At 40.4% G+C, this 27,663-nt stretch overlaps 1 protein-coding gene across 5 annotated transcripts in view; it reads left to right on the plus strand.

Moving 5' to 3' along the window:
* Window positions 1-27,663, plus strand: part of slc4a2b (solute carrier family 4 member 2b) — a 41,946-nt gene that overhangs the window by 3,032 nt on the left and 11,251 nt on the right. The window contains exons 1-7 of one of the 5 annotated variants that reach the window (XM_058630366.1): window positions 2,677-2,940; window positions 7,019-7,098; window positions 13,421-13,592; window positions 22,597-22,762; window positions 23,413-23,639; window positions 24,648-24,769; window positions 25,673-25,893. In XM_058630366.1, the coding sequence (XP_058486349.1) occupies window positions 13,533-13,592; window positions 22,597-22,762; window positions 23,413-23,639; window positions 24,648-24,769; window positions 25,673-25,893 (796 nt within the window). In that variant the 5' untranslated portion in view covers window positions 2,677-2,940; window positions 7,019-7,098; window positions 13,421-13,532. Of the gene's footprint in view, window positions 1-2,676; window positions 2,941-6,809; window positions 7,099-13,420; window positions 13,593-15,821; window positions 15,930-18,551; window positions 18,628-22,596; window positions 22,763-23,412; window positions 23,640-24,647; window positions 24,770-25,672; window positions 25,894-27,663 lie in introns of those variants that run through there. The other 4 variants (XM_058630374.1, XM_058630401.1, XM_058630383.1 and 1 more) reach the window with 4 other exon arrangements.

Here is a 27,663-nt window from a genome sequence, read left to right on the forward strand (position 1 = left end):
CCACTTTCAACTGTTATTTGTTCTCTCTGCTGCAGTGGAATTTGTGAAATAGACTTATTGTTATCGGAGATAAAAAAAAAAAAGAAGTCAAATCAGCGCGTCTCCACATTCCTGTTGTGAAATGCTTGGTCATGCAAAAGAGAAGGAAGGAAAAGGTAGATAATAGGCTTTGTTTTCATCATGGCCTATTGATGCTTTATGTTTGTTTTACCTTCCCCTCTGCAGATAATCAAATCCATTATTTTGTCTGTAAACACATCAAGCCTAAAAAAAACAATCCAAACCTAAACACCATGATTTTTCACCTGTTTACTAAATATTATGGAGTTGTACAGTTCAATTCCCTCAAAGAAACATGCAAAGTTTAGTCCTCTTTTAAACATTTACAAGAACATGTTGGCTCAAATATCTTTTTTTACCCCAATCCCGTCTACCACTGCTGTTCCCACAGGACTATAAAGCTAAATTCTCATGCCTGTTTATACTCAGTCTTTATACTTGAAGTGTAATCACACAACGTGTTGTTTCCCAGGAGTTTAATAAAAGGCTGATTTGTGTTTGAGCGCAGTACGAGATGTTAGGGCCTTTTGTTTTGGTTGTGGGAGCTCTCTGGATATTTTATTCCTCTCATAAATACAGTAAGATTCACATTATTTGCATTATTTTACGACAATCTGCTTTTAAAGGGATAGTTTGGCTGGCAGCAGAGACTGAAACTGATTTTAGAGCAATAAAATCTATGTCAGACTTTTCCATCAGAGAACTGGTCTGTAAACCATTCACTTTCCCACAGCAAAATCCATAGAGTAAATCAGCAATTTTACGTCCCAGCACACAGGAGCTGTTGATCCACTGCTGCTGTCATCAGTAAATTGAAATGTGTTATTTTGTGACTTCTTTGTTTGAAATCCTGCGCTCAGATTTACCTCAGTGACGCAAACTGATCACACGAGGCAGCAATAGAACAGCAGCTCCAGTGTCCCCACGAGCTAAAACCACTGATTTTCTCTGTGGACTTTGGTGTGGGAGAGTGAGTGGTTTAAAGACTTCAGTTTCCTGTTGTAAATGACGTGAACATATCCTTAAGATATCGTAGACTTGAGATGATGTGGATTTTTGTTAAGTTAAGTTAAGTGGCTAAAATCAGTTTTTCTTACAGTCAGAACATTGTACACACCCTTTTAATGTAAATATAAAGAAGAAGGAGGCCTTGGCTAACTGCTGATCTATTTGAAGGGAACAAAGACTCGACTTGGTTGTAGGTATTTAACTTTAATGGGCTTATTGTTGAGGTCATTGACGTCACTTCTTTTGTTGGTGCCCCTAGCTGTTGTAATGACTGTCATTGGAGTCACCTGAGACCATGCTGGTCAATTAAGGCCAAAGCTAAATCCGCACTCATGGGTTTTAACACATCACTTTTGCTTCCTATGAGTTACGCTTCTGATTGTTAAACCTCCTGAGAATAGAGGACATAACAGCTTCAAAGGTGGGACATGAATGGCTTCATAGTTGTAGATCGCCCAGTTTCTCTACTTTAAAACCACCCTTTCCTATCTATCCATCCATCCATCCATCCATCCACCCATCTATCTATCTATCTATCTATCTCAGATTTAGTCTTTGAGTTTGTGGCTGTTGCATTTCCATGTGGTAGTTAACTTTAACTAATTTGGTCCCAGCTATGTTAAGACATTACAAATGTGTTCTTTTTTGGCACTTAGGCATTAGTAATGTTGCCTTAATGACTCTTCTCTTTTCCTCTGCACACCTCAGCAGTGTGCCCTTTTGCTTGGGTCTGTCATCTGCCTTGTGTTTGAAGACTGAATGAATGAAAAGTTATTCAAGTCTCACTTTTTGTACAGGGTGTAGCTGTGTGATTTTCCGTGACTTGCGTCCATAACAGTATAGCTGGACACTGTGGAATCTTTACCATCAACATTTATTTGAATGGCGGACCATCAGGAAACCAGTTTTAAAGCTCCAGTGTGTAATATTTAATGGTGAGACTGCTGATTGTAACACCCTTCCATTTCATAAACAAATCGGGCGAACAACTGTGTCCTTCACATACCAGAAAGGATATCATTCTTCATTTGCATTGTAAACTTGTGCTTCAGAACATGAAACGCATGCTCTGGATGGTAAGTCCGTTGAGGCTGCTGTAGAAACAGTTGTTTATTTAACAGTGATTGAGGATTGTGCAAGAGCAAAATCGCAATCTACGTTTTAAGAACATGACCAACTTTGGGTTGCAGAGGAAACGTCGTGTTTGGTCATAGTCTGTCCATGTCTTCATTTCATTTTATATCAAACAGTTCTTTATTATAAACTTGACTTTGACAGACAGGACTTTCCCAGTGGAAAAAGTTTCTATTTTGAGATGTGCGTCGCTCTGCTTCAAGGTTTAAAAAAAAAATACTTGACTGATGAGATGTTTATGTTTTCATAATGGATAGGCATTATATTAGCGTCCTCCTCAGTCTCTCCTCACCCCTGAGACAGGTGCTGTCTAAGCCCAAAGAATGAGGAGTGAGATAAAGATGGACATACATTGACCCAGAGAGCAGCTGTCAGCTGTGAGAGACTGGACCTGCTCCAGTGCCTCCGTGCACATCGAGTCGTACTGAAGTCCCAGACTCTGCCAGACCCTGACCGAGGCTGCTGTGGCCACTGGGCCGTGACGAGCAGAGGAGGGAGACTGTGATGTCTGCACGTTTGAAAGGTTGAAAGGCTCAGGACGTGAAACGCGTGAGCTATTTCAGGCCCAAACACTCAGAAGCTACAGAGGCACAGCTATCAACATACAGAGAGCCACAGACAGGCCAGCTGTCCGAGGCATACAGCGACCCCGAGGCATACAGCGACCCCGAGGCCAGTGTTTGTTTTACTAGGATACACAGGAGGTTTGATGGGGTCACGTCACTGGACTCAGTTCTGGTGAGTTGTTCTCAGTCCATTTTTGGACGATTGAAGTTAGGCTACACCGTTTTTACCACCTTTTTTTTTGTTATGTTATTCTCTTTAATGGAAACCGTTTCTCCTGTGTGTTTTTCTTTTTTTCATGTCATAGAATATGGCCTAGTTGTGGACTTGAAGGGGGAGAAGAATAACAGGAAGCTGGAGAGAGAGTTTCCGAGTTGTGTTAACATTTAGGATGAAAGCCACAAAAACTGAAGTTGGGATGTTATTGTGCGACGAAATGTTTTTTGATCAGCCAAAACATTTCCAACACTTTATATGCATAGGAATCTGTTTGGTGGCTTTTTCATAACTTCAATGACAAACTTCCTGTAAAAAGGAAACATTTGGTACTACTAATCTTTTTTTTTTTTTTTATTGTGTGTCCTTTTCACTAGTACTGCTTATTGTTGTGTGTTTGTTGGACTGTTGTGCTGCCAACGCTCTCTCCTTACAGTGCAAACCCACAGGGAAACCAAACGAGACAAAACAACAGTGTCATTTACAACTTCCGCTAAAATATAAGCCAACTCCTTAACTTCCGCTCGGTTGTCGCCAAGGAGAAACTTGGACTTTGTTAGGTAACGTTAGCAAGTTCTGGGATTCAACATTCAACATTGGCCTAGAGTGAAAAACGGTGTTTACAGTCTACAATTCCCATGATCCCACACTGCTTCCTTATCTCATCAAACTTTTTTTTTTTTTTTTAATGAGAGACCCCTAGTGGCAGAAATGACATTCTGTGTATTTAATTTCATCACCTTCATCCAAGAAAAAGTTTAAATTTAAGTCTCGGCAAGGACGAGCGAGGACAGTGTCTCTGTGCTGGGTAAACAAGCGTATCGTGTGTTGGTCATGGCTTAGAAGAAGGTGGCAATCGTCCGTGCGTGCATGAAGTCATCCTTCTTTATATAGTTTATCGCTGCAGATTATCAACACAGTGTTGGGATTGAGGAAAGCCCCAGACTATGAAGTGGACTTCAATTTTTAGCTGCCTTTTACTGTGTTTCTTTTCCCCACAAGACTTGCATGTGACTCCATAGTGATCCCACTTCCCAGGGGACAAACGGTTATATCTCCCACACACACTCCTGCAGGGATTGGGCATTTCTATAGCCCTAAGGCTCGCGTAAGCTGATGTGGAATGCAGAACTTATTTAGCAACTTGTTTAGATCACGGGACTGTTCTTTGTTCGCTGCGAAACACAATTATTCCAGTAACTTGTATGACTTTAGGTGGGATTAACTGTGTAATAGTGTTGATTTTTCCAGGACTTGATTAGTATTTATTTCCCCAGCCAAATACAGCAGGAACCTGTGCAAACGTTGACGATATCATGCCAGGGTGAGCAGAAAATCCAGGTGAACTGCAACACGTTTTTGTTTAAACCTAGTGGACCTAATGGACATCATTCTCAGCTGCTTAGAGATGTTTGACAATCCACAGTTCCTCTTAAAGTCACTCACGGTTAATAATTGAAGACACGTTATTGCTTTCCTGCTCATTTCACGAATGGAGAACACGAATGTGAATAAACATCCTGATGTAGATTTATAAACACATCCAGCAACGTGTGTTTTGTGATGTATGTTGCCGTGGTAACCGCAGTGGCATTGCCTACTTCACAAGATCAGTTTCTTGTTCTCATCGTGAGAGATGCTCAGGAGCTGCCTGGTGGTGAATTTCAATCTAAAAGAAAGTCCACAATGACTGTCTGGACTGTGTGATTTGAAATGATCACTGGCTTGTATGCGGTAATAAAAATTAGACTTGTCGCACTCTCCCCTTTAACAGATGCGTCACTTATTGTCTTGTGTCGCAACAGGAAGTTGTGTCACTACATTAAATTGGAATTGACAGACTGTTTCCACATGAGGAAACACGGTGTGTAATCATCATGTGGGTAAAGAATCATGCAACTTTATTGCCCGATTTAACCTGTTTTTAAAAATACAAGGTTCTTATTTTCCCACTTCAAACCCCCATAGGTCTGGATCTTTGTGAGTGGAGTTTGCGTGTTCTGCCTGTGATGTGCGTGGCTTGTCTCCCACAGCTCAAATACACACAGACTGGGGTTCTTTAATTGGAGACCTTAAATTAAATGTCTGAATTTTTTGAGTGTGAATCACGGTTGTTTGTCTCTGTATGATGGACTGATGCCGTGTCCAGGTTGAACCCTGCATCTTTCAGTTTATCCCTGAAAGGTCCAGTGTGTAACATTAGTAAGGGTTTATTGGCAAACATGTAAAAAAAACTATTGAGTGTATAAAAGAGAAATTGGCTTTTGTAGCCTTAGAATAAACCATTTTTATGTACTTTGTTTTATGGAGGTTGCCATCTTGTGCCGACATGGCTCAACTGCAGCTTAAGCAGACGTGCATTTTGAAACGGAAGCTTATTATGCAAACGGAGGAGAAAGGCTTTGCCCACTTTTAATCCAGTGCATAAACAAATTGAGAAGAAAGAAGAAACGTCAGAGAGAGAGAGAGAGAGAGTGGGATCTTGTGAAAGTATTTCTATATTTTCTGTTGTGAAAATGCACTTGGGAAAAGAAGGGGTGAGCATCTGCAGTGCCACCATTAGGTGTCATTAATTGTCACACAGTGGAACTTGAAAGTTTGGATGGTTGAATGGATTTGGCAGCAGTGCGTCTCTAGAAATGTCAGTTTAACTTGTCAATCTTACCAGACGGATTGATTACCACAGCTCAGATGTGTGACTTCAAAGTGAAATATTTTGTAAAACCATTTTTTATTTTCACGAAACTTATTCTCCTCCCAGTAGGGCTGAACGATTTTGAATAAATATCTAACTGCGATTATTATTTTGACTGCGATTGCGATATGAGAGGGAATGGTCATTTTTACATAATCTCATTTTCATTAGAATAACATATTTAAAATTATTTACTGTGTAATATTTGTGCAGATGTTTTCAGTTGGTAGCATATGATGTGTGCCGGTTAGGTTTTAATGAGCTCCTGTGAAGTAAATATAGTTTTTCTTCACACATGATGTATTATAGAAAATAATGGCTGAGAACATGGAAATGACATTTGTGACAGTTTCTCTCCAGTCTTCTGGTTAGATTTTTAGGCGTGTCTAAAATAAGGCTCGATGATGCTCAGGAGCCGTTTTTAAGCATAACTCCCCCTCCCTGTAACACTATAAAAACATGATAATGATTTTCTTTTAAAAACCTGGCTTATTGAGCTCAGGAGTGGCTATAGGATGCATTCAATAAACCTTGTAAATTTTATTTACATTTGCAGTCCACTAACCTTGCATGCTGTTGCCACCCTGAGACACCAAGGTTGGAGTAGAAATATTTTTACATGGAAATGTCCAAGTCATTTTTATTATTTATTTAGTATTTAATATAATTGAACTCTTTTAGAGTCAAACTAGTAACATTCTGCCCTGAGTCACAGCAACAGATATGCTTTGTTAGAGGCAATTATTGATCATTGGGGTTGATTTTCCTCAATACGCTTGCACACTGTGTGTATTTATCTCTTTGTGAGGTCCACAAAACATACAAATCTATCTTTGTGGGGACATTTCGTCTGTTCTCAATGATTTTAAAGGGCTTCTTCAGGGTTCAGACCTGATTTTAGGGTTGGAATTAGGTTCAGGTTAGAGTAAGGTTTAAAGTTGGGTATTTAATTGTGTTAGTTAAGGTTAGGGTAAGCGAATGCATTATGTCAATGATGTGTCCTCACTAAGGTATAAAAACCTGTCTGTGTGTGTGTGTGTGTGTGTGTGTGAGTAAGGTAGACAGAGACAGATTTGTGTGTCTGGGCAGCGGCCACTGACTCAGTGTTGAATGGGTCCTGGAGTCACATGGTTGCTCGTCAGCAGGCTGGAGGAGGAAATTTAATCCTGAGGAGGAAGGCTGCTGTTATCAGTCGGTGCATGTTGGTGTGAAAGAGCACTCTGCTCGACGAGAGGCTGGACTCCACATGCTCAGCCGGTGCGCACGCTCCACATCTCTAACTCTGGCTTCTTTTGTCTCTCTTTTCTCCCTCTGTTTGTTTTTGTCCTGCACTCTGACCAGCCCCGGGGTCGTTCTTCACAGCAGAGTTCAGGATTGCCCTACAATGTCTGCGGTGGCTTCTCTGCAGTAAGCACTCAAAGGTATGGTACAGTCATGCATTTCTTGATCGGTTATCGTTTTTTCAGATGATCTCATTTATCACTTTACATTGTTATTTTATTTTTAGTTTTTTTTTGTTAATTTATTGTCCAATTAATTCATTCTTTTTACCCCAGACCACCAGAGCTACTATTTAACAGGTCAGGACTAATTCAAACTCAACAAGACTCTTCCTTAGTTAGTGTGACTCTTTCTTTACAATGGAGTTTAGTCAACCTTGCACTATTCAGGGTCTGTAGCCATAGCAAATAGAGGTGTAAACAAATCCTGCTGAGTTCCACAGGTCACACAGCAACAGAAATCCTGTAAACATTTGAGTTTTAGCAGGACAATGTGCTCTCCACTCTGAAATTAGAGCCCGTAAAGACCACTTTTCAGGAACTGATGGCTCTGTCAATGCTATCGTTGACTCTGAGTGAACCAGTTAAATCTGCATCAGAACACAAGGACACAATTATTTGATGTATTTGCAGCTCTTGCACATATCTTCAGCATGTGATAACAGTGTTCATTTTGCACGTTTGTAGCAGTGGTCAGAATGTTCCTGTGTGTTATTGTGTTTAGATATAGATTAATAGATTATCTCCACACTTCTTGGGACAGCCATCACTTTTGTCTCTTTGAATAATGAAAACAAAAACCGATGAATCACTCGCAGTCTTTTTCTTTGAAACCCAGTTCTCTAATGAAACCTTAAACTGTGCCTTTCTTCTCTGTCATTGTCCTACATTCATAAATACAGGCATCTCTGCCGGTTGAGGTTTGGACATTTTTGACCTAGACAGGACACTTTTTTTTTTAATGTCAGTTTTTATGTTATTAAACTGTACTTTAATTATACCTTTTTTTTATTGAGTTTGTAGATCACTGACTTGCCAAACTTACCAATTATAGCTGTGCCGAGCTGGCACGTCCTAGCTAGAAGACCAGTGGGTTTTAGATGCAGGCCGGCTTGTATTATAAGTCTGTCTCATAACATCTATCCAGTCAATTTGAGGGGACATTTTTAACTTTGTCTTTATTTTTTTTACCCAAAGCTTCACATGAGATGAAATGAGGAAAAAAAAAATTTGTTTCACATGGTCTGCATTTATAATTAAAAATTCTGACAATGCTTTGTCATTCCTGGACATTTTGAAAACTCAAACTCTGTGAAAAGAGGACTCTCAAATTAAAATGCTAGACTAACGTCAGAATGAAGCAGCAGGAGAAAAAGCCAGCAGCCTACAAATGAAGTCTGGTGTCCTTGTGTCGTCTTTCTATCGCCTCTGCACTATGTTCCTAGATTTACTATCATTATGACGTGTGTAAGCCAAAAAAAAGTTTGACTCAACTTGAAAGTACACAAAAAAGTCCCTTTTTTCATTTTGAATGGAAGCAGGAAATTACTGCAGACCAGGTCATTTTTATCAATATGGGACAACATACTCGCATATATGTATATTTTATTTTTTTGATGAGAAACCAACAAATGTATATGATGGAAAAACCTTCTCTGATATAATCTATAACCTACCTCTGACACATGTGTCTCATATTCCGATTAATTTGAGGTGAAACCAATTAATATGATCAACCTGAAGATACCAGTGGAGGAAATACATCTGAATCATGTTCTGAAAATAGATTAAGTGAGTCAAAGAGCACCAACACATTTGCCATTTTTGTACAATATTGGATCCTTTAGATTAGAGGAATATAGGTTAGTAGCAGTTTTGCACACATGACTTTTACTTAACTCGTACAAAGATTTGACTTTATAGATACCAGAATGATGTCCATGTTTCTTATTTTTAAAAGTCGGTCAGTAGCGGTTACCTTCTTCCTGTTTTTATACTTCTTCCATTCCGACTGTGACTATTACACAATGTTACAGAGTGATACCTTCTCTTTTATTGTGAGTTAATCATTTTGAGTATCTCTGTATTCCTATGCATTTGCCACCAGTGGGAAAATCCCAAATGAGGGCTTTGAAAGGCGGTAAGGCTCGATGTCACACTTTCTTGTCTGATTCCGATATCAGAAGTCATTTCCGCCAAACCTCTGAAGCTATCAACAACACATTTGTGCTAATGCATTTACCACCAAACCACAGAGACTTTATCCCCCAACTGTGTAACAAATATTCTGCTCCCACAGAGAAGAAATAATCATCATTACACACAACATTACTCAGCTAAAATGCTGTTGCTGATTCTACATCTGGTCATATCTGATCAAGTGGTTTTGATAAGTGTCGGACAGATACTGATACTAAGAGTCATATCGGCTCATCCCTACTTCAAGTTCACCCAGGAAAAGGTTTATGAATGATCCCTGTTCTGCGGAGGCATGATGAACTTCTTCCAGGAGAAATACAGAGCATCTTGCCCTCACTTCCTTCTGCACTGTCAGCACTCATCCATGTCCTTTTGGGGCATTTCAGTTGTTACACAAGGAACAATCAGTTCCTTTTTATTCAGTCTTTTGACAGACTGACTGATTGTACCTGACCACAGACAAAGCATTTAGATGATTTGGCTCTGGATGTGGGTTTATATCTACGTGCCAACTTGGACGTTTACAGTTGGATTATTGTTTTCTTCTGATCGTTGTTGTTGTTATCCTAACGGTATTATTACAGACTTGAACTCAGGTAGATGAGCTGGTTCCCATGGTTCTTGCCCAGGATCCCAGGGTTTAGTAACTTTATGCCTGAGAAGCTGGCCCTGCCTCCTCCACAGTGGTGGGGTCTAGGTTTACTGAGAAAACAATCTTCAAGAACACCACGCTACTGCCAGCAGTCGTCTCCTTTTATCAGCGTCAATACACCACTTGCAGTGTCCTCAGTGTTGTGGAACGGCTCATGGTGTGTAATTAACATTTTGTGCATTAATAAGCAGTTTTGGCACTGCAAACAAAGAGTGTGTCTCAATTTCAGGGTTTCATTTCAAGGGTGATGTCTGTGTTCATTCCAGTTCTGTCTAGCTCCTACATTCTCCTACATCCTTTGTCATTCATCGCACTTCAGTGGAACACACCTTGAAGTCGTCCGCTGTCAACAAGGTCGTTGATATGATTGCGCTCCGGCAGCGGGGAGGCTTATCGCGTCTTTGATAGCTGCTGCCATAGAGACTTTGGCGGAGTATGATTTCTAACTGTGATTCTGAGAAAACAGAAGACTTAAAGGCTGAAGGGAAACCATTGTTGCTAATACGATTTCAGAGCTAATTTCTAAGCACAACTCGTTTGCTTCAATTAATTTTTAGCAACACGTTCTCTGCCATTTGGGCTCTTACACTTCGCTGACTTTTTTACCAGAGGTGAAAGAAAGTTGGTACGGTCTGGTACAGCACTGCAAAGAGGGGAGAGCAGCTTCAAACACTGAAAACCAGTCAAAGTCATACTTTCAGCAAGTGTTTTTGTTTAATTTTTAGTTTTAATATTTGGTTGATTTAAGGATCAAGTTGAAACGGGTTGGAAATAAAGTAAAAGAGGCAAGGCTGAGATGGTTTGGTATTAATTGAACAAGGGATGTTGTAGATGGCTATATCTTATATCTGTGTGAGGTGTTTGGTGAGACGAGCTTTTCAATCGCTCACACCGCACTTCAATTGGTGGAGAAAGACGGCTCCAGCATTTATAAAATGGGGGAGGAGTCTGGGACAATGAGGTGACAAAAAAGTGCAACACTGATTCCAAGGTAGACTAAGAAAGCCAGTGGCAAAATGTGAATTTAGTAGCTGTTGTATCTATATATAATTCCAAGACTAGACTAGTTCAAAGATACCTTGATATGGCCTACTCTCTGTCGTGGAGCACATACTCGTCTCTGATATTTGCAGTCTTAACCAAAAAGGAAGCAGAGAGCGGGGGTTTCGGAGGAAGTGAATGATGATTATGAAATTTCTGGAATGAGGCCATATATGTTTGACCCGTGTGTGTGAAGCTGGGGGAGCTGCTGAGGAGAGCGAGAGAGATAGAGAGGCTGGAGAAACGCAGAGAAATCTACATAATGGAGGTGATGGATGGAACTGGAGGGGGCGGAGCAAGAAAATAATCAGACACTGCCTTATTGGTATTCGGCCCCATGCATAGGATGAGTCATCAAAAATCTCAAAGCAGATTTAAGGCTATAGCAACTGCTAAAAATGTCTGTTTTGATGTTATTAGGTTGTATACAGGCCTATAGGTAACAATCAAGCAAAATGGGGAGTAATGTTTTTAGTGTTTAATTATTGAAGCAATTAGCAATTAGTTTTATTATGAACAATATAAAGCAATGATATTTTGGGTTGTTATAAAAGCCAGAATTAAAATCTGTCACCCATGTTTTTTGTTTTTTTTGCATGCAAATTATTGTTTGCAGCATCGTCATTTAAAGGAATCTGTGTGTAGGTTTCAGTGGCATCTAGTGGTGAAGTTGAAAAACGCCATCTTAGAAGTCAGAATGACTAAATGTATAGCAGTATGTTTGGAAAAATTCAAAAGAATAATTTATTCATTGGGTAAATAGCACAACTCATCGCTCCTGTAGGTTATTTTTGTCACATAATTCATCTTCATGAGCGTATTATTATGTGTGTGGCTCATTTCACGAGCTTCTCCGATGATTATCATCTCCGGCTTCCTGCAGTTATTATGCCGTTTAACGCAGACGCAGGAATGGCAGAGATGGAGGTTACGGCCGAGACGCGTGCTGCTTATCAGAGGGTCCTCTGCACAGTAGCTCTGTGTTATCTGGTTCTTATCTCACTAATAGCTAATGACCTTGAACGGTGGTGTGGCGGTGCCGCATGGCGTCACTTCATTAATCGCACAAATGAAAAGAGACAGAGTGTCACAGTTTACTGCCACTGTCTTAGGATTAATGTAACCTTCTCCAGTTTGTCTTTTAAATTCAGTCTGAGTCGGTCTGAGTTTCTGAGGAGGGTCCTGGTCTCTTCACACTCATGTCACAGACAGCACTGACAGTTTTTGGACAATGGAGTTTTTGAAGTGTGTTGCTTTGTGTTTAGCTGAGCTTTGCACTGTAACTCACTGGTTTTGACATGCAGTTAAAAGTGCCGACGCATGGTTTTCATGATAGTATATATGCAGAGTGTGTTGGTCAAACAAACATTGTTGTAGGACGTGCCAATAACAACCGGGCATGCTACGTCACAATTTTTATTATGACAATTGCCTGCGTCAGTAATGACATTTTCAAGTCCCTTTTTTTTTTAAACCTTTTGTTTACATTTTTATATCCCATATTTCCTATATACTACCTTATTTACTTATGTATTTTAAATGATTTTACAACAAGATTTTGATCTGTTCAACTTTAAACTTCTTTTACACTCTTTAAAAAAATGAATGGATTGTAATTTTTATAGGCTTACTGATCACTGTGTCTGTGTGTAAATGTGTTGCAGTTAAATGTCCTTGACTTTACATCACCTTGAATCTGCCGCCGTATAGGAAACGTGCTCTATAAATAAAACTGCCTTCGTCCTCATCTGTACTTTGATGCTTGGAGCTAAATGGCAACATTTGCACACAGTGTCTTATTACAGTCTAACGGCTCAAAACTGGATGACATTATCTCTGTGTATAGAAATACAAAGTCTTTACATTGAATATTTGGTATGTACACAATTCATTGTTGTTAACTGGTTTATGTTGTGGCATTGTAAGGTCATGCTTATTGTTTTTAAAAGCTGTGATGCATGTCATCATATTCATTTTTTTTAATTCTAAAATGTTATGGATTTCCTTTGTACAGCTACAGTATGTCCTCATCTTCATATTACTTATTATTTTCTTTATTTTAACCAGTTTAACTGCAGCACAAAAAGAATTTTGTCATATTTGAAGATGATGACTCAACACAATTGTTTACTTGTTTACCTGTTTGTTTCAGAACAATTTCTCTCAATCTAACATTTACTCAGTGTCATATTGTGACTTGCTATGACAGTCACAGATGTTCCTTTTGTTTATGGTCATTCTCTTAATGTGACGCCCTAAAATTTGGGATATTGTGTAAGGATAAGATGACTCTTCCTCCAAGTACTACCAGAGGTAGCTTGCGTACCACTGGCGGTACACGTACCACAGTTTAACAACCATAGCTTTAAGCGATGAATCCGCACTCAAATCTCAAAAAGATGAGTTGTTTTTAAAAGCTTGCGTTGTAAAATACTGTATCACCACGCTTACACTCTCTGGTTGTGCTTCATGTTCACAGATTGCTTTCCCACAGTTGTATCACTTTGCCTTCTGGTTTACAAATCCCCCATCTGTGTGTGAACTAACCCCCGGATCCATGTCCATCTCCAGGTTATGCTGCCCAAAAGCTGTCTGAGTCCCAGTGAGAAAGAGAAGGGCTAAAGCCGCACTGATCCGCACCCGCTTTCCAGATCCTCTCCAGCAGCGACTCCACTGCTGAGCCATGAGCAACCCCAGCACTCCCAAACGGATTACAGATGCCGTGGCAGCTGTTATTCACAGTGTAAGTTGGACGCAGAAACGCCTCGGTGTGTACACAAAGTCACATGATGAAACACATGAGTTTACTGGCCTTTTTGAGTTGAAAGAAAGCAAACAAAAAAAGGTTTAAATGCTGTTCAGGAGGTGGCGACACTCACATTTAACAGATTATAGTCTTAGACGGTAGCTATTCATACTCCAAACTTGCATTTAGTCAAATTCATGTTTTTTTCCACATTTCTGCTACATCAGCTGTCTCTGTCCTCTCTGGCATCATAGTGTGTGTTTTGGACGCGCTGTTTCCTCCCTGCACGCGCGTGTGTGTGTGTGTGTGTGTGTGTATAAACAATTCTACTCACATCTTCTGTAAAGTCCTCGTGACTGAAGAAAGAAACATTAAGACCTGCATTTAAGGAGGCGCCATGTAGAAATCCTCCCATTTCATTACAGAGCTGTTGACACAAAAATAATACTGGCACATGATAATGAAAAAATATAATTGAGGCGTTGCTGGTGGGATTGATGTGAAAACCATGACGGGCAAAGCCAGCAGAACGGTTGGTCTTCAGCCAAAGAAAGTAACATTCTTTTGACTCCAAAGCTTCTCAGCAAGTTCATCTCAGGATTATTAAGATGCTGAAGCTTAAAGTAAAAAAAAAAAATATCCACATTTAAATTTTCATATTGCAAGATGGCATCAGTTAGTAAAGTTATCATGAACCCCCAAGGATTTTGTGTCTTTGTTTCTTATGGATTTACTCCTCCCCTCTCTAAGCTTATAATATAGCTTATAATATTCTTATAAGCTTCCCACCATTTTGAACAGTTGTTGGCTGAATGTGTGGAAATGTGTTCACAGCACGACAGGAGCATATTTTCCACCAAGTCATCAAGACCTCATATCATGAGTTTGTACTTGTTCTCATGTTCAGATACAAAGTTGAGTACATACTCCGAAATACTTGAAATGCTCGTACTCATGGTGTTAACTCAGCAGCATCGGTGTTGTTCTGTCCTGACACGGATCTAGGAAATGTCTTTCCCTTAGCTTTGCACTTCTGTCAGCTGCTTCCTTTTTTCGATAGTCAACAAGTGTGCGGCCACACTCGCGAGCCCTCTGCTTTGTCACTGGACGTACACAACACGAGAGCTGTCCAGGTTTGAAACCTATCCCCAGCAGTCAAGACTAAGAATGCACAGTGTTTGAGCAGTGAATGCGGAACCGTCACCACTCATGCCTGAAATATGTGCTGGATTGCACTATTCCTTATTTAGTTTAACCCCTTTTTAAATACAAAATAACAAATGTGTGCTTTTTTGTCATCCTTTTATTTCAACTTTTCTTAGGTTTTAATCTTAAGATATTGACACAAAATTTAAATTATACAAGGCCATATCAACAAAAACAACAAAACCACCTGAATACATAGAATACAAAACGCTTTTAACTACACATCAGCTATAGCCTGTATTTTAGGTAAAACTAAAGGAAACATGAATGATTTAGTTCATTTTAACGTGAAAACCAAACAACATTTCATAGAACATAAGTTTTTATTGACTTCTGTACAGAAAATACAATGGAGTTTGTTGTGCTGCGCCTGAATCTAAGAACTCATGAATAGTAAAAACACCAACCCACATTGTACATCCCAGTCAGTCAAGACATATGAGATGAGATTGAAAGACAAATGTCTCATTATTGCACAGTGAAATAAAGGATTTCAGGGTCAATTTCAAGGATGCAGTTTTAGCTGCTGTTCAGATAATACTTATGCAGAGAATGTTTAACGTTGTCCTCCCTGAACTAAAAGGAGTTCAATTATATCCTTAAGGACCAGGCCTGCTCAGACTCTTTATTGTTAATTATAGCCAGAAAGACCATTAATCTCAGTGAGACACAGTGGACCAGAATACAGTATTGCATAATAAGACTTGCCAGCTGTTGGCGTGGTGATCAAGAAGCTCAGTAAAGATAAAAAAAAGTGTTTGCTGTATGCGATGTTGCAGTCATTGGCTGTCGTGTTGCCTCCGACCCTGTCGAGTTAATTATTATCTCCTTTACAATGTGTGGTTTGTGCGTGCGTGGTCAGGGAGAGTTCACATAACCCGGTTTGGATTTTTAAAGGCCAGCATTGTGAAACTGACTAATATCTTCTTCCTTCTCTGAAGAGCTGCACCGGTCATGTGACATGGGGAGGGTTACTGAAATAGGAAACAGTATTCAGAGAGGCCGGAACGTCTAGCTTTTACTTTAGACACGAGGGAAGTAAACAGAGTATCTTGGCTGTATGGTTTTATTTGAGGCTGCAGCAGTTTCCCTGTGTGTAATTTGATGGACTTCCTGTATACATTTAAGGTGAGTTTGTTCAGTTCCTGCAAAGATGATTCAACAAAAACACGAGATAAAAGCATGGTTTGAGCGTGCGCGACTGTGTGTGTGTGTGTGTACGTAACATGTGGCTCTTATCATCCCGGGTCAGTCATTATACATAATCCAACATAGAGCAAAGACAAACTTTCTGTGCCTATATTAAGCCCGACTCTTGTTTCTTTAGGTAGATTTAACCTCGACACGAACTCTGGAGCTGGTTAATGTTCACTGGGTTTCTTAAACCTTCGAGATGCACTTTTACTTTCAGCCAACAGCCGAATGACTTTGAGTCATTAGGAATTCAAGGTAATAATTACAACCAAGTGTTAGTTTAATGCGTCACTATTTAGGCGTCCCCTCTAATGCTGGTAGGTGGGTTACGAAAGGTGTCTTGACAGTGAAACAGGTGGCTGCCTTAAAATTGTAGATTTTAAAGTATACAGTTGCCAATAATGAATGTTTTCTTTCAGTTTTGTAAAATACAATATAAGGAGACTAGCTCTATCCTTTGGACAGAGCCAGTCAACCTGGGCCCTGTCTTTCTAGTCTTCATGCTGAGCTGATGAACGGTATACAGAAATGAGAGATTACCCGGGTTTTGACAATAGATGACGATAACCTGGACGACTGAGAACCTTCAGACTCTTTGAAAGAGTGTTAACTGTGGCGTTAATGGCGCATACATGTCGCTGTAATGCTTGAGGGGCGGGTGGGTGTGACGCTTTGTCTGCACTTGGGGAATGGGGAGAAAGACCTTATCTGACGGCTCCATTTTGGGCCGTTTAGTGTCTGAGCTAAGTGTGATTTGATTGGCTGACACTTGGGAAGTTGACCATTTCTCGACTTCTGCGAGACACAGCGCAAGGAAACGAAGCAACGGGCAGTTTGGCGACGCTGCTCCATTCAAAGAGTTGACACGTCCTCTGTGTACTTGTCCGGTGCCACAAGAACAGGGACTTGATTTGGACTCATCGCGGTCTCTTTTCTTTGGCGCCTCGCTCTTGAACACTGGTGACTCGAAAATCAACCCAGACCTGAAGCTTATTGACTGTGAACTTCCAGCTCTCATCATGTTGTGTACCATATCTTAATGTCTCTAATGACCTAATGACCCTAACCTTTTAATGACTCAATGAGTTGCTCCTTGTCTAAACGTGAGTTCTCAGATAAGAGGTTCCTGTGAATTATATCAGTCATGGCTTCTGCAGAAACTTAAGTTCTGCAATAAACCTACACTTTATCAGCAGGGAATCTCCACTTTAGATAAAACGAAGCAGAGAAAAGACTTTCTCGGGCAAATGATCTACTCTCTTTTTGCCTACTGAAATAACCTGACACAACTGTTGAATACTGGAAAGTTACAGTTGCAGCAGTTTTACCAATATTTCAGTACACTTTAATTCAGTATAACAATTATTAATATTCTGCCTTCTCTGACAGGCCTGGCAATGAAAAGCTGCTATAGCAAAACACACAAAGAACATTTCACCAAAAAACCACATACATGATGTTGTCTTAAATAGGACAATACAACACAAAATTGACCTAATTCTCAATTGCTCAATTTCCAATACATTAAATGAACACATGCCAGAGTTCCTTGCTCGTAGCAATCCTCAGAAACCCTGAGCATATTGATCCTTCCCAGCCTCTCACCCTTTCCTCTCCACTGCTGACTGTGTGGGATTTGAGCCTCGTGCAGGACACGGATTATCTTCCACTGCAGCCTCCGCTTACTCTCAAGTGTCCATGCCGTGCGGCCGCTGCACATGCACACTACTGTACTACTAATACTAATAATCGGCATTGATTCACAGTAATAATTCCTTTTTTTTATAGTACTTAAAGTACTTTTTTGTAGAAAATTAAACGAATAACAGAAAAATAATAATTACCTTATTATTACTACCGGTGTGTGAAGTATATGTGAGGAAGAGGAGGATGATGACAGAGCAAATTAGCTTATTGGGAATAAATCTGGCTCCTGTGAAAAGTCCGTAGCCGACGTTGCTCGACCTATTTACACCACTGTGTTTTAGCGTTTATGCGATACTGGTGTTACTTTGAGAGCTCAATATTTTCTCAGGTGGTTCTTGGTATCAAAGGTTTGAAAACCACCATGTATTAAGTGTAGTGTTTGTAGTGCTGTTGTAGTTCAGCAATTCAAAGTTTGAGTCATGTAGAACTCACTCGCCTGCGGTTTACCAACATTTTTAATCCCATTTCATTCCAGCTTGTTACTTAACATGTCGTGGTCAATATTAGCCTTTTAAAAAAGCTCTCTTTAAAAAGTGTCAGATCATCAAGGGGCATTACCTGAAAGCACCTCGGTCAATATTAGCGTTAAAGTGTGGAGATGAATGTCTCGGTGCAGGGGTTTATTTTTGTTCCTGGCTGTTCAAACACAGCTTGTCCTTTCAGGCGACGTTTGTCCTCAAAGTGAAACAAACGACTTCTTCTTGTTTACACTGCGCTGGCACAATAAGCAGACTTGGTGAAGGTTGCGTGCTTGTCCAATAGGGCTGTGATTAGGGTATCAGGAGGCTTTGATAAGCGGAGGGCAGAAGCATATCTCCTGCCTGCACTTTTTAAATGGAGGTGTTGAGGGTCAGATCTCCAGAGTTGCTTTACTGCCACCACAAACCACTGACTTGTGATTTAAGCTCACGCTGCCATGAGCGAGGTAAGTCTCTGAAGAAGCTTCCTGTCGAAGACTGAAATGATTAAGTTTTCTCTCGTTGTTTTCTTTTGTGTTTACTCGTGTTTTTACACATGGTTCTGGTTGTGGAAAATTCACCTCCTTGAGAATCAAGTCTCGCATGTCTCTCCCACCAAGAGGGATTCACTGTGAAACCATGATATGAATGACTGCTCTGTAAAAATAAACTGCCGGATTGTGTAGCAGCGGTCAGAGGCTTAAGGCACCTGGTGAGGACGTGTGTTTTGGAGTTTTTTTGGATCAGGCATTTAATTAAATATGGAGTTATTGAGATAGGGATGCAGATGCAAGGGTGATGCCTTTTTTAACTTTTAAAGTCAGGGGTTTATTTTTCCATTTAGGCCCTTTTTTCACACAGAAATGTGAATGTTATCAGTTATAAAGTGCGGCATTGTCTTTGGGGTTTGTTCTGGAGGTCACTCGGGTAAATGCAGAGTTTGCGCTCTCCTCATCTTGAGTCTCTTTGTTGTTCTGTCAGAGTAAAAAAGGTGTATGCTGAAATCAAGTTTAGGTCAATATTGAATGTGCCCCTCCTTGTTACTCGTGAGTCTCTGGTGATCTCTGAGTTTTCCTGCTTTTGTCACCTGTGTGTGGCATGCCAAAACTGGTCAGAGTGAAAAACTGCTGTGGCCGTGTGGGTCATGGGAGTCGCTTTTTCACACTGTCTGTGGACATTCCCTGATTCGGCGTTAAATGTCCTCCTAACTGTCCGTGTTCTTCCCGTCTTAATGGATTTGATGCACTTAATGGTTTCATAGAGGAGCAGTTCTTGGTGAACAACACAAAGCCAGTTTGTTGTGGTTGCAGAACGAGTTATTGTGAATTAATACAGAATAGAATAAGTCATTTTTTGCACACACAACAATTAGTGGTCGTGAATTTGACCTCTGCATGTAACCCATCCTTATTACACACTATTAGCGAACACACAACAAGCTGGGCGCCAGGGATTGGGTGCCTTGCTCAGGGGCACCCCAGTCCTTTGACCTCAATTTCACATACTTCCAGAGAATGAATTAAGTATACTTTATTTTACATGGACATAGTAATGTCAAGTTATAAAAAGCATTCCAAAGTGTATTTTATATCAGAAATAAACATATCCAGTGTTTCCTGTTACTGCTAATGTATAATATATATATCACAAAATTAGATTAGTCACATGTGTCCATTTATAACCAGCATGTTGCAGTTTAAAGGGTCACGATGGAGCTGGTTTTTAACCTGATTAGACACAGATAAGATCGAACACTTAAATGTGTCTCTGGAAAAATATACGGTGTTGTGAGGTGATGAATTATTGGAGGAGTTTTTAATATGTCTCTGTTTGAGTCACAAAGATGACTATTGCTATTATCTATTTTAGAGAAGACATATCCCTTTTAATAACGTTTTGTTTCTAAATGCAGGTTATTTGCACCCTTTAAATCAAAACGATGCAACTTCTAAATAATCTTTTAATGGTCACTGACTTGTAATGGGGAGAATGGAGTTTCTTTCCACTCTGCACCTGAACCTCTGTCCTTGCACTGTGTCATTTTGATGAATGGGTGAGTGAGAAGTATGCGCAGCTCAATGACGCTCTGAGAGTCAAACCGAGTTCAAGATTAAAACTGAACCATGATGTCAATTAAAAAACACTTAGGAGTCATCAAACAACCACTTTAAATTGCATTTGACAGGTTAATTATTGCTTTAATAATAGATAAGATAATACTTTATTGTCCATTAACATAGAAATGGGTCAACAACCACGAATAAGTAGGGCTGGAACATTTATGGGATGTATCATCCACTGTTTGGCTCATCGATTAATAAGTAGTTGTATTTTTTAAATGATTAAAACGAGCTGACTGAGTTTTCAGCTTCTTAAATGTGAATATTTTTCTGATTTCTTTGCTTCATATGACAGAAAAAGCTTAAAAATGATAAGGTTTATGGACAAAATAATTATAATTTCCAGGTTCTGGAAACGCCTATGAACATTTATCAACATTTTCTGGACTAAACAACAAGAAAATATGTAAAAATATTCAGTTTGACTAGATTTGTGCCTTTTTTTATTATTATTTTATTTTCGCTGTTGTTACTCAAAACACCATAGCCATAGCACGCTATTGTTGGTTGAACTTCCCTATTTGTATTTTATTTGGGTTTTTTTCAAAGCTGGTTCCCAGTTTTTTTGTGGGGATATTTTGACCCTAAATTCTTAAAATCATTCCTGCAGGAGCAGATTCACATTAGAATTAGTGAAAGAATTTTGCATGCACGTGTTGATGAGTGCACACTGGGCAACGCAATTACATCTCCCTTTAATCTTTGCTGTCTCTTAATGTTCCCTGGTACATTTTCTGCAGGTGGTTTTCACCACAGTTGCTTGAAAGGTGGAGAAAACCGATGGCACTCTGATCACGCTGCTCGTTTTAATGTATGATTTCTGACAGTTAATTCTACCGAAAGAGGACATGGTTATTAGGAATTCCTGCTTTGGACTTTTATCTGAATGGGCACTAATTATAGTTTATCTGGGCTGCTCTAATTTGCATAAATACAATGGAAAGCAGTTTTTGACACAAACCAATGGAGAACACTGAAGTGGGACACGAGTAATTATATTTCATCACATGCTTTAAGCAGAAGCCTCATGTATGACTGATCTGTTTGTCCTGAGACTCACCTGAGGGAGCATCACATGACGTGCAGCCCCAGAGTTTTGCCACGGTAAGGGGTTCACCACAGGGTCTGTGGCGTCTGCACGGTAGCTATAGCAACAGTAACTGTGCTGTGACGTGGCAACAGCACAGTCCTGTGTCAGCCAGTGTAGAATCCACTTGTTCTATCACCCCAGTCAACCCTTATCACAACATCCCACCAGCAGAGCTCCACGCAGCGGGGCGCCGTGTCCTGCAGCAAGAGAAATGGATCCGCTATCACTCACATGATTGGGGGAGAACTCAAAGCTCATGACGATTGTGTCCAATTTAAAGCTCATTGTGAAGAATATGTGTGATGTGATTCTCTGACTGTGGTGTGTTAACGGCACCACAGCTCCCTCTAGTGTTGGTTTAACGGGGTTTTCCAAGTCAATACCTCAAGTTGATTCTTGGCAGATTTTGTCCAAGTCCTGTTTATTTATTTGTATTTGTTTATTTGCTCATATTAGAAGAAGAAATAAAAGTTCCTTGAGAAAACAACAGAAAATGACAGAAAAAAAAAACATCCAGAGAGGTGAAAATTGTCTCTTCAGGGAGCTTATTACAGGAAATAGTTCTACTCAACACAAACTCGTATCGTATCATGCAGTCATAAGGTGCAGTCACATACTGTAACTTCTTGCAATTATAAAAGATAAGTTAAGTAGCGAGAAGACCCGGCTTCGAGCCCCGGTTCGAACAAGGGCCTTTCTGCATGGAGTTTGCATGTTCTCCCCGTGTGTGCGTGGGTTCTCTCCGGGTTCTCCAGCTTCCTCCCCCAGTCCAAAAACATGCAATGTGGGGATTAGGTAAATTGGACACTCTAAATTGACCATAGGAGTGAGTGTGAGAGTGAATGGTTGTTTGTCTCTATCTGTGCTGAGATTGGCACAGCACCCCCCGCGACCCTCTGGTGGAGGATAAAGCGGTAGATGATGATGAAGTTAAGTAAAAGTAAAATCGGTAGATTTTATCTCAGCAGACAGTACATTAACATTACATGCATAAAAAGACACCATAAAACCCATATTATAAGATATAGGCAACACTTAAACGCTACTTATGTTGTGAGCCCATGTGGAAAATATTGATTTGTTAAAAGAAGCTGCTGTGACAACAACTAAAAAACAATTACAGGCAGATCATTCCCAGATAATTCTGTTATTATTAGTTATTATTATCATAGCAGTAAAGCATGCTCAACTGAAAGTGTTTGTTCTGTTGTTGTTTGTTTTTGCAGCCAGAGGCGTCGACCTCGGCACTGCACGGGACTCCACGCCCAGAGGAGGAGGACGATGGCGACCTGAACAAGGCTTTGGGCGTCCAGCGCTTCCAGCAGATCCTCAGCCCCGCTGCTGCCGTACCCGATGAGCAGCACCACAACTACCATGAGGAGGACATTGAATGTAAACACACCGAAGCATCACAGAAGCAAAATCACTGTTTGTTGGAACTGCAACAAACAACAACAATGAATCGATTTATTAATTAATCATTTGCTTAATTAATGACCAGCTATTCTGGTAATTGATTAAAAAGTTTAAGTGTTTTTTTTTTTTTTTTAAATGTCTGGAGTTGATGTTGACCAAAAAAGGTGGAACTGAATTGTAGATTATAATAATTATACTACTTCTTAATAATAACAGAATTTCTGACTTAGTATTTCCAACTACTAAAATGTGAATAAGTCCTCGTTTGTTTTTTTGCTCCTCGATGACTGCAAACTGAATATCTTTGGTTTGTGGACTAAGCAAAAATCAATCAAATAAATCATATTTTTCAGATAAACACATAATCCAAGAAAGTAATCAATAGATAAATCTACTGAAGTTATGTTTCAATTTTGTTAGAAACAATTAAAATTGTAGTGTAGTAGTGAATATAGTAGTGAATGTTTTGATGGCATCATGTCTGCTCCGTATTGTTTTAAATCTACAAATGAAGACTAAATAAGAGTGCGACTTCAAAAATATCTATTCTATTCTATCTATCTATTACAGTCACGATACGTCAGTACATCCATAGGTAACCTGCTCTGTCTCTTTCGTCTCCGCAGACCACCGTCACTCCTCTCACCACATCCACCGGCCTCTGTCCAAACTGCCCTCGGACGGACGCAGGAAGAAGGGCGGCAAGAAAAGGAAGAAGGACAAAGATCACAAAAGCATCCTTGCTCCCAGCGGTGGCCCCATAGAGGAAGGGGAGGAGGACGAGGAGGAGGAAGAGGAAGGGACGGAGGTGACTTCTGGCCCTTCTGAGTCAGAGAAAGTCAAAGATGTGGAGGTAATCATTTGGTCCCGTGTTCGTCTCACAGTGATGACTCTTTTGGTCAAGTGACACTGAATCATTTGGAGTAAAAATATTCTCTCCTACATACTGTACACCAGACAGGGTTTTCTCTTACATTTTTATTGTTGATGTTGGCCTCATTAACTTTTTATGCACAAAAACGAGGGCTGCAACAACAAGGGGTGGTTATCAATTATTTGGCCTATAAAATAAATAGAAAAATACATCTTAATTTTTTTGACCCATACAGTTTAGTGTAAAGGTCCAGATTCCACTGAGAACAAATCGGGTTTCCACTATGGATCGGGTAGTGACAAGGTCCTTGCCTAAAGTTTATTCTAGGGCTATGAAAACCTAGAATTAGACTAATTTTAATTTCAAAGACATTTATACACTGCCTATAAACCTTCCTTAATGTTACACTTATAAAAGGAGGATGTCACCGACCGCAGCTTCAATGCTTGAAACTCATTCATCTGCTCAACTACTGACGTGTCATGATTTCCCTGTTTTGCAAACATTGGCCAATTGTACCTTTTTAGTTTGTGCTGTCATTCCATTTTTCCTCTAACATATTTGTCAATATCTTGGTTATGCAGTATAAATACTCTCTTATATGAGTTTTTCCTGTATGTTTGTAGTAATTTGCATGTCGGTGTGCCTCCGTGAGCAATCAGGAACGTGCTGCAGCACAAAAAGCCCATTCACTGTTGTAACATTACTATATTTTCCCTCGTGAATATTTCAGCGTGGTGTTAATTATTCATGGGTGGGTTTCATGTTTGGCAGTTCTTATGATACTTCACATAACAGGACCAGATTTAACCCGATCACGATGTAACCCAATAATGTTCACTGCTGCAGAATTTATTGGGTCATTACGAACAACTTGGATTTCATAAATGTTTGAGCAGAGGTTTTTCAGGCGATTTCAGGTCGTCCAATTGTCTGTTTTTTTTCGTGCAAGCGCTGCTCTGACAGTTTTGTGTGTCTCCTCCGCAGTTCTTTCTCTCGGAGGACGAACATGTGGCCAAACACGACACAGAGAGCTCTCACTCTGCCAGAGAGCTTGAGATCGTTCCGCAGTCTGGTGTCGGGTCAGATACTGATGTATCATCCAACGAGTGAGTCAAGTCTACTTCTTGGAATAAATCAATAAATAGGAACGGTGTTTTTCAAGGCGGCTGACTTTTATAACCTTGATTACACAATGCATGTTTTTTTTTTTCCTGATAAAATGTTCTCACAGTTGTTTTGATTTGGGGGAAACCGGTCATGTGCGCGACGTGCAGTTGGTCAGCGAGGTACACACTGTACGTTACCATGTCTTAGGCATCCAGTGGGCCTGCTGGGCCTGATGTGGTGGACCCAGAGTGATGCCATATATCACCTGTTGCTCCAGACAACACAACACAACACACTTCAGCTGCCCAAGGCTCCACCTGTGACATTTAGTTTTCCACCTGATTTAAGCTGGGATAGCTGCATTCACACCCTGGCGGCGTGGTTCAGTCCATCGGAGAGACACAAACACACGTAGGATTTGTCATTTTTGCAAAATAGCAGGAAAGTTAGAGGGGAAAAGAGCACTTTGGTAAGTTCATAAAAGAGGTTTGATACAGGGGGGAAGGTGAGTCCATTGTTTTATCACAAAGGTGTGTTTGTGCAAAGAAATTTGCCTGCAAAGTTTTGAAATGAATTTTTTTTTCCAAGCAGTTCAAAAGTGACAAAAATCTGACAAAATTCTGAATGTCAGAGAGATGGCAAACTACGGCCGACTGAACAACACATTTTGATGTGTGATTTGTTTTCTAAAAGCTGCCTGATGTTTTTTGTGTCAAAAGAACCAGTAATGCTTGCGAGGCTTTAGCATTCACTGTTGAATCACATGTTTTGTTGTATAACTGGAGGTATTCTCAGCGATGGGGATCTCATCAAGAACAGGAATAGACCCAAAGGATATTAGTAGTTCCTGTTTATCTTTAAGCTCATCTCAGCTTTGTCTTGCTTCTCTGTTCTCCATCTAGGAAGCTGGGCTTATCCGACTCTTCCAGCCCCTCGCCACAGCCAGGGCCACCCGAACACCCACCGCTGACCCGGTTGACATCCGCCAGCCGCGGCTACGATCTGCAAGAACGCCGGCGAACGGGCAACATGACGGGGGCTGAGCAGGCCAAATACCAGCGCATCGCCACTGATGAGTGCGAGGCTCAGACTCTGGCCTCCGCTGATCTGGACGGCATCAAGAGTGAGTGAACGCCAACGTGAAATTCATTTTGTGGCTTTTTAAACTGTGCTCATACTTGCACATCAAGACTAATATTGTCGGGCTCTTCCATCTACATCTACCCCAGATGTTGCATCTTATAGGTGTTTTTTGGTGTGTGTGTTTTTTAACAGGGTAAAAACCAGCATCAGCATATAAAACAGGTGTTATTTTATAGCATTGCTCCTTGCTCCACAGACTAGGTGATTATGGGTTGCCAGATAGATTCCGAAAGACAAAAACAGCCACACTTGTACGTGCTGTTACACTGGGTTTGTGCCACAATTGGATATATTTTAATAAATGTCAATTTTCACAGAATGATCATATAATGAGGCGATTATTACAGACTGTAAAACATTATATATGTTATCACAACCTGTATGAGGAAAAGAGAGGTGTAGCTAAGGTTGCTAAGGAGTTTTAGGTTTGGTAACATGAGGCGTTTCTAACCCATAGCTGCGCGTTGTGTTTAACGAACATGGGTGTCAAAATTCTACCAGCTTCTTTTGTTGTTTTAAGTTTATTTTTAGGCTTGTTGCATCACTCACCCAATAGAGATGTCAGGTTTTAAAATAAAATGTTAAATTGTGTTTATTGTGGCTTTACCTTATTAGTTAATTATCAGTGAAGCCAGTATTTGAGTGATTCCTTTATCTCTGATGACACGTTGTGGTCATTTTGTGACTTACAAATATAATACATGTCTAATAAGAACACTGTTTTCAAGATTTCTCTAAACGGTTTTTATTTGTTATCACCGTAAAACCCCTAATGATGAGATATAATACTTGTATTACTATTACTTGGTTAGTATTTCTACTGAATCACATGATTATTTGAATGTGTGACTTTCTTTTACAGCTTCATTACCTCTATAATTTGTTGTTCTGTGATTAGACGGCACAGTAACAAAAGTCTTGACTTTGCCGAGGTCTGCATTCCATTAGAAACATCATCCACCTCACGTCCTCTCCACACGGCAGTCTGCTCCCTGCTGCCCTGTGACGTCCCCGGGCCCCGGGCCCCAGCGTGGGGCTGTGCTCGGGGCCGGGGAGATTTACGTCAGGCAGCTGACCCCTCAGCAGAGAGCAGCAGCTTATCAGAGAGTGTGGCAGAAAGGCCCCCATAATTAAATTAGCCATTCTTTCGGTCAGCTGAGGCACCTGGACTGCTAATTGCAAAACCTGGACATAAAACTTTTAATTATTCGTCGGGTAATACAAGCAGAAGAGTTGCACATGGAAACAAAGAGGATGTGATGGAGGTTTTGGCCTGATACAGTTCAAATACAGGGTTTTCGTCGTTATGAGGCTTAGTGGCAAAAAGTGGAGTAAGTTCATCACTAATTATTTCTTGTCTGTCTGTCTTTTATCTGCTTCCCACCTCCGTAAATCATCCTGGGAAAGTCTCGGTCTCTGGCCGCTGCTCGACTACAGGACTTATAAAATCTCTCCCCTTTTGTTCAACCTGAGCAAATGAACACCTCGGCTCACTGATGATTTCTGATAGATTCAATCCCCGCGAGGTCAGGCGCCGGTCAAGAAACTGCGACTTTTTTTTCTGACTTGTCAAATGGCCGTGCCAGCAATTACCCAACGCTCCCCACACACCCTCCTCCTACATGCCAGTCAGACCACATTTAACTCCGGGGTCTGCACCACACTTGACTCAAACACTCGTGAACACATCATGGAGAAACTTGATAATGTACAGTACCTTCTTAGCGAGAGTGCGTGAAGTACAGCAGAT

This window comes from Solea solea, chromosome 1, assembly GCF_958295425.1.
Source record: "Solea solea chromosome 1, fSolSol10.1, whole genome shotgun sequence".
Taxonomy (NCBI): Eukaryota; Metazoa; Chordata; class Actinopteri; order Pleuronectiformes; family Soleidae; genus Solea; species Solea solea.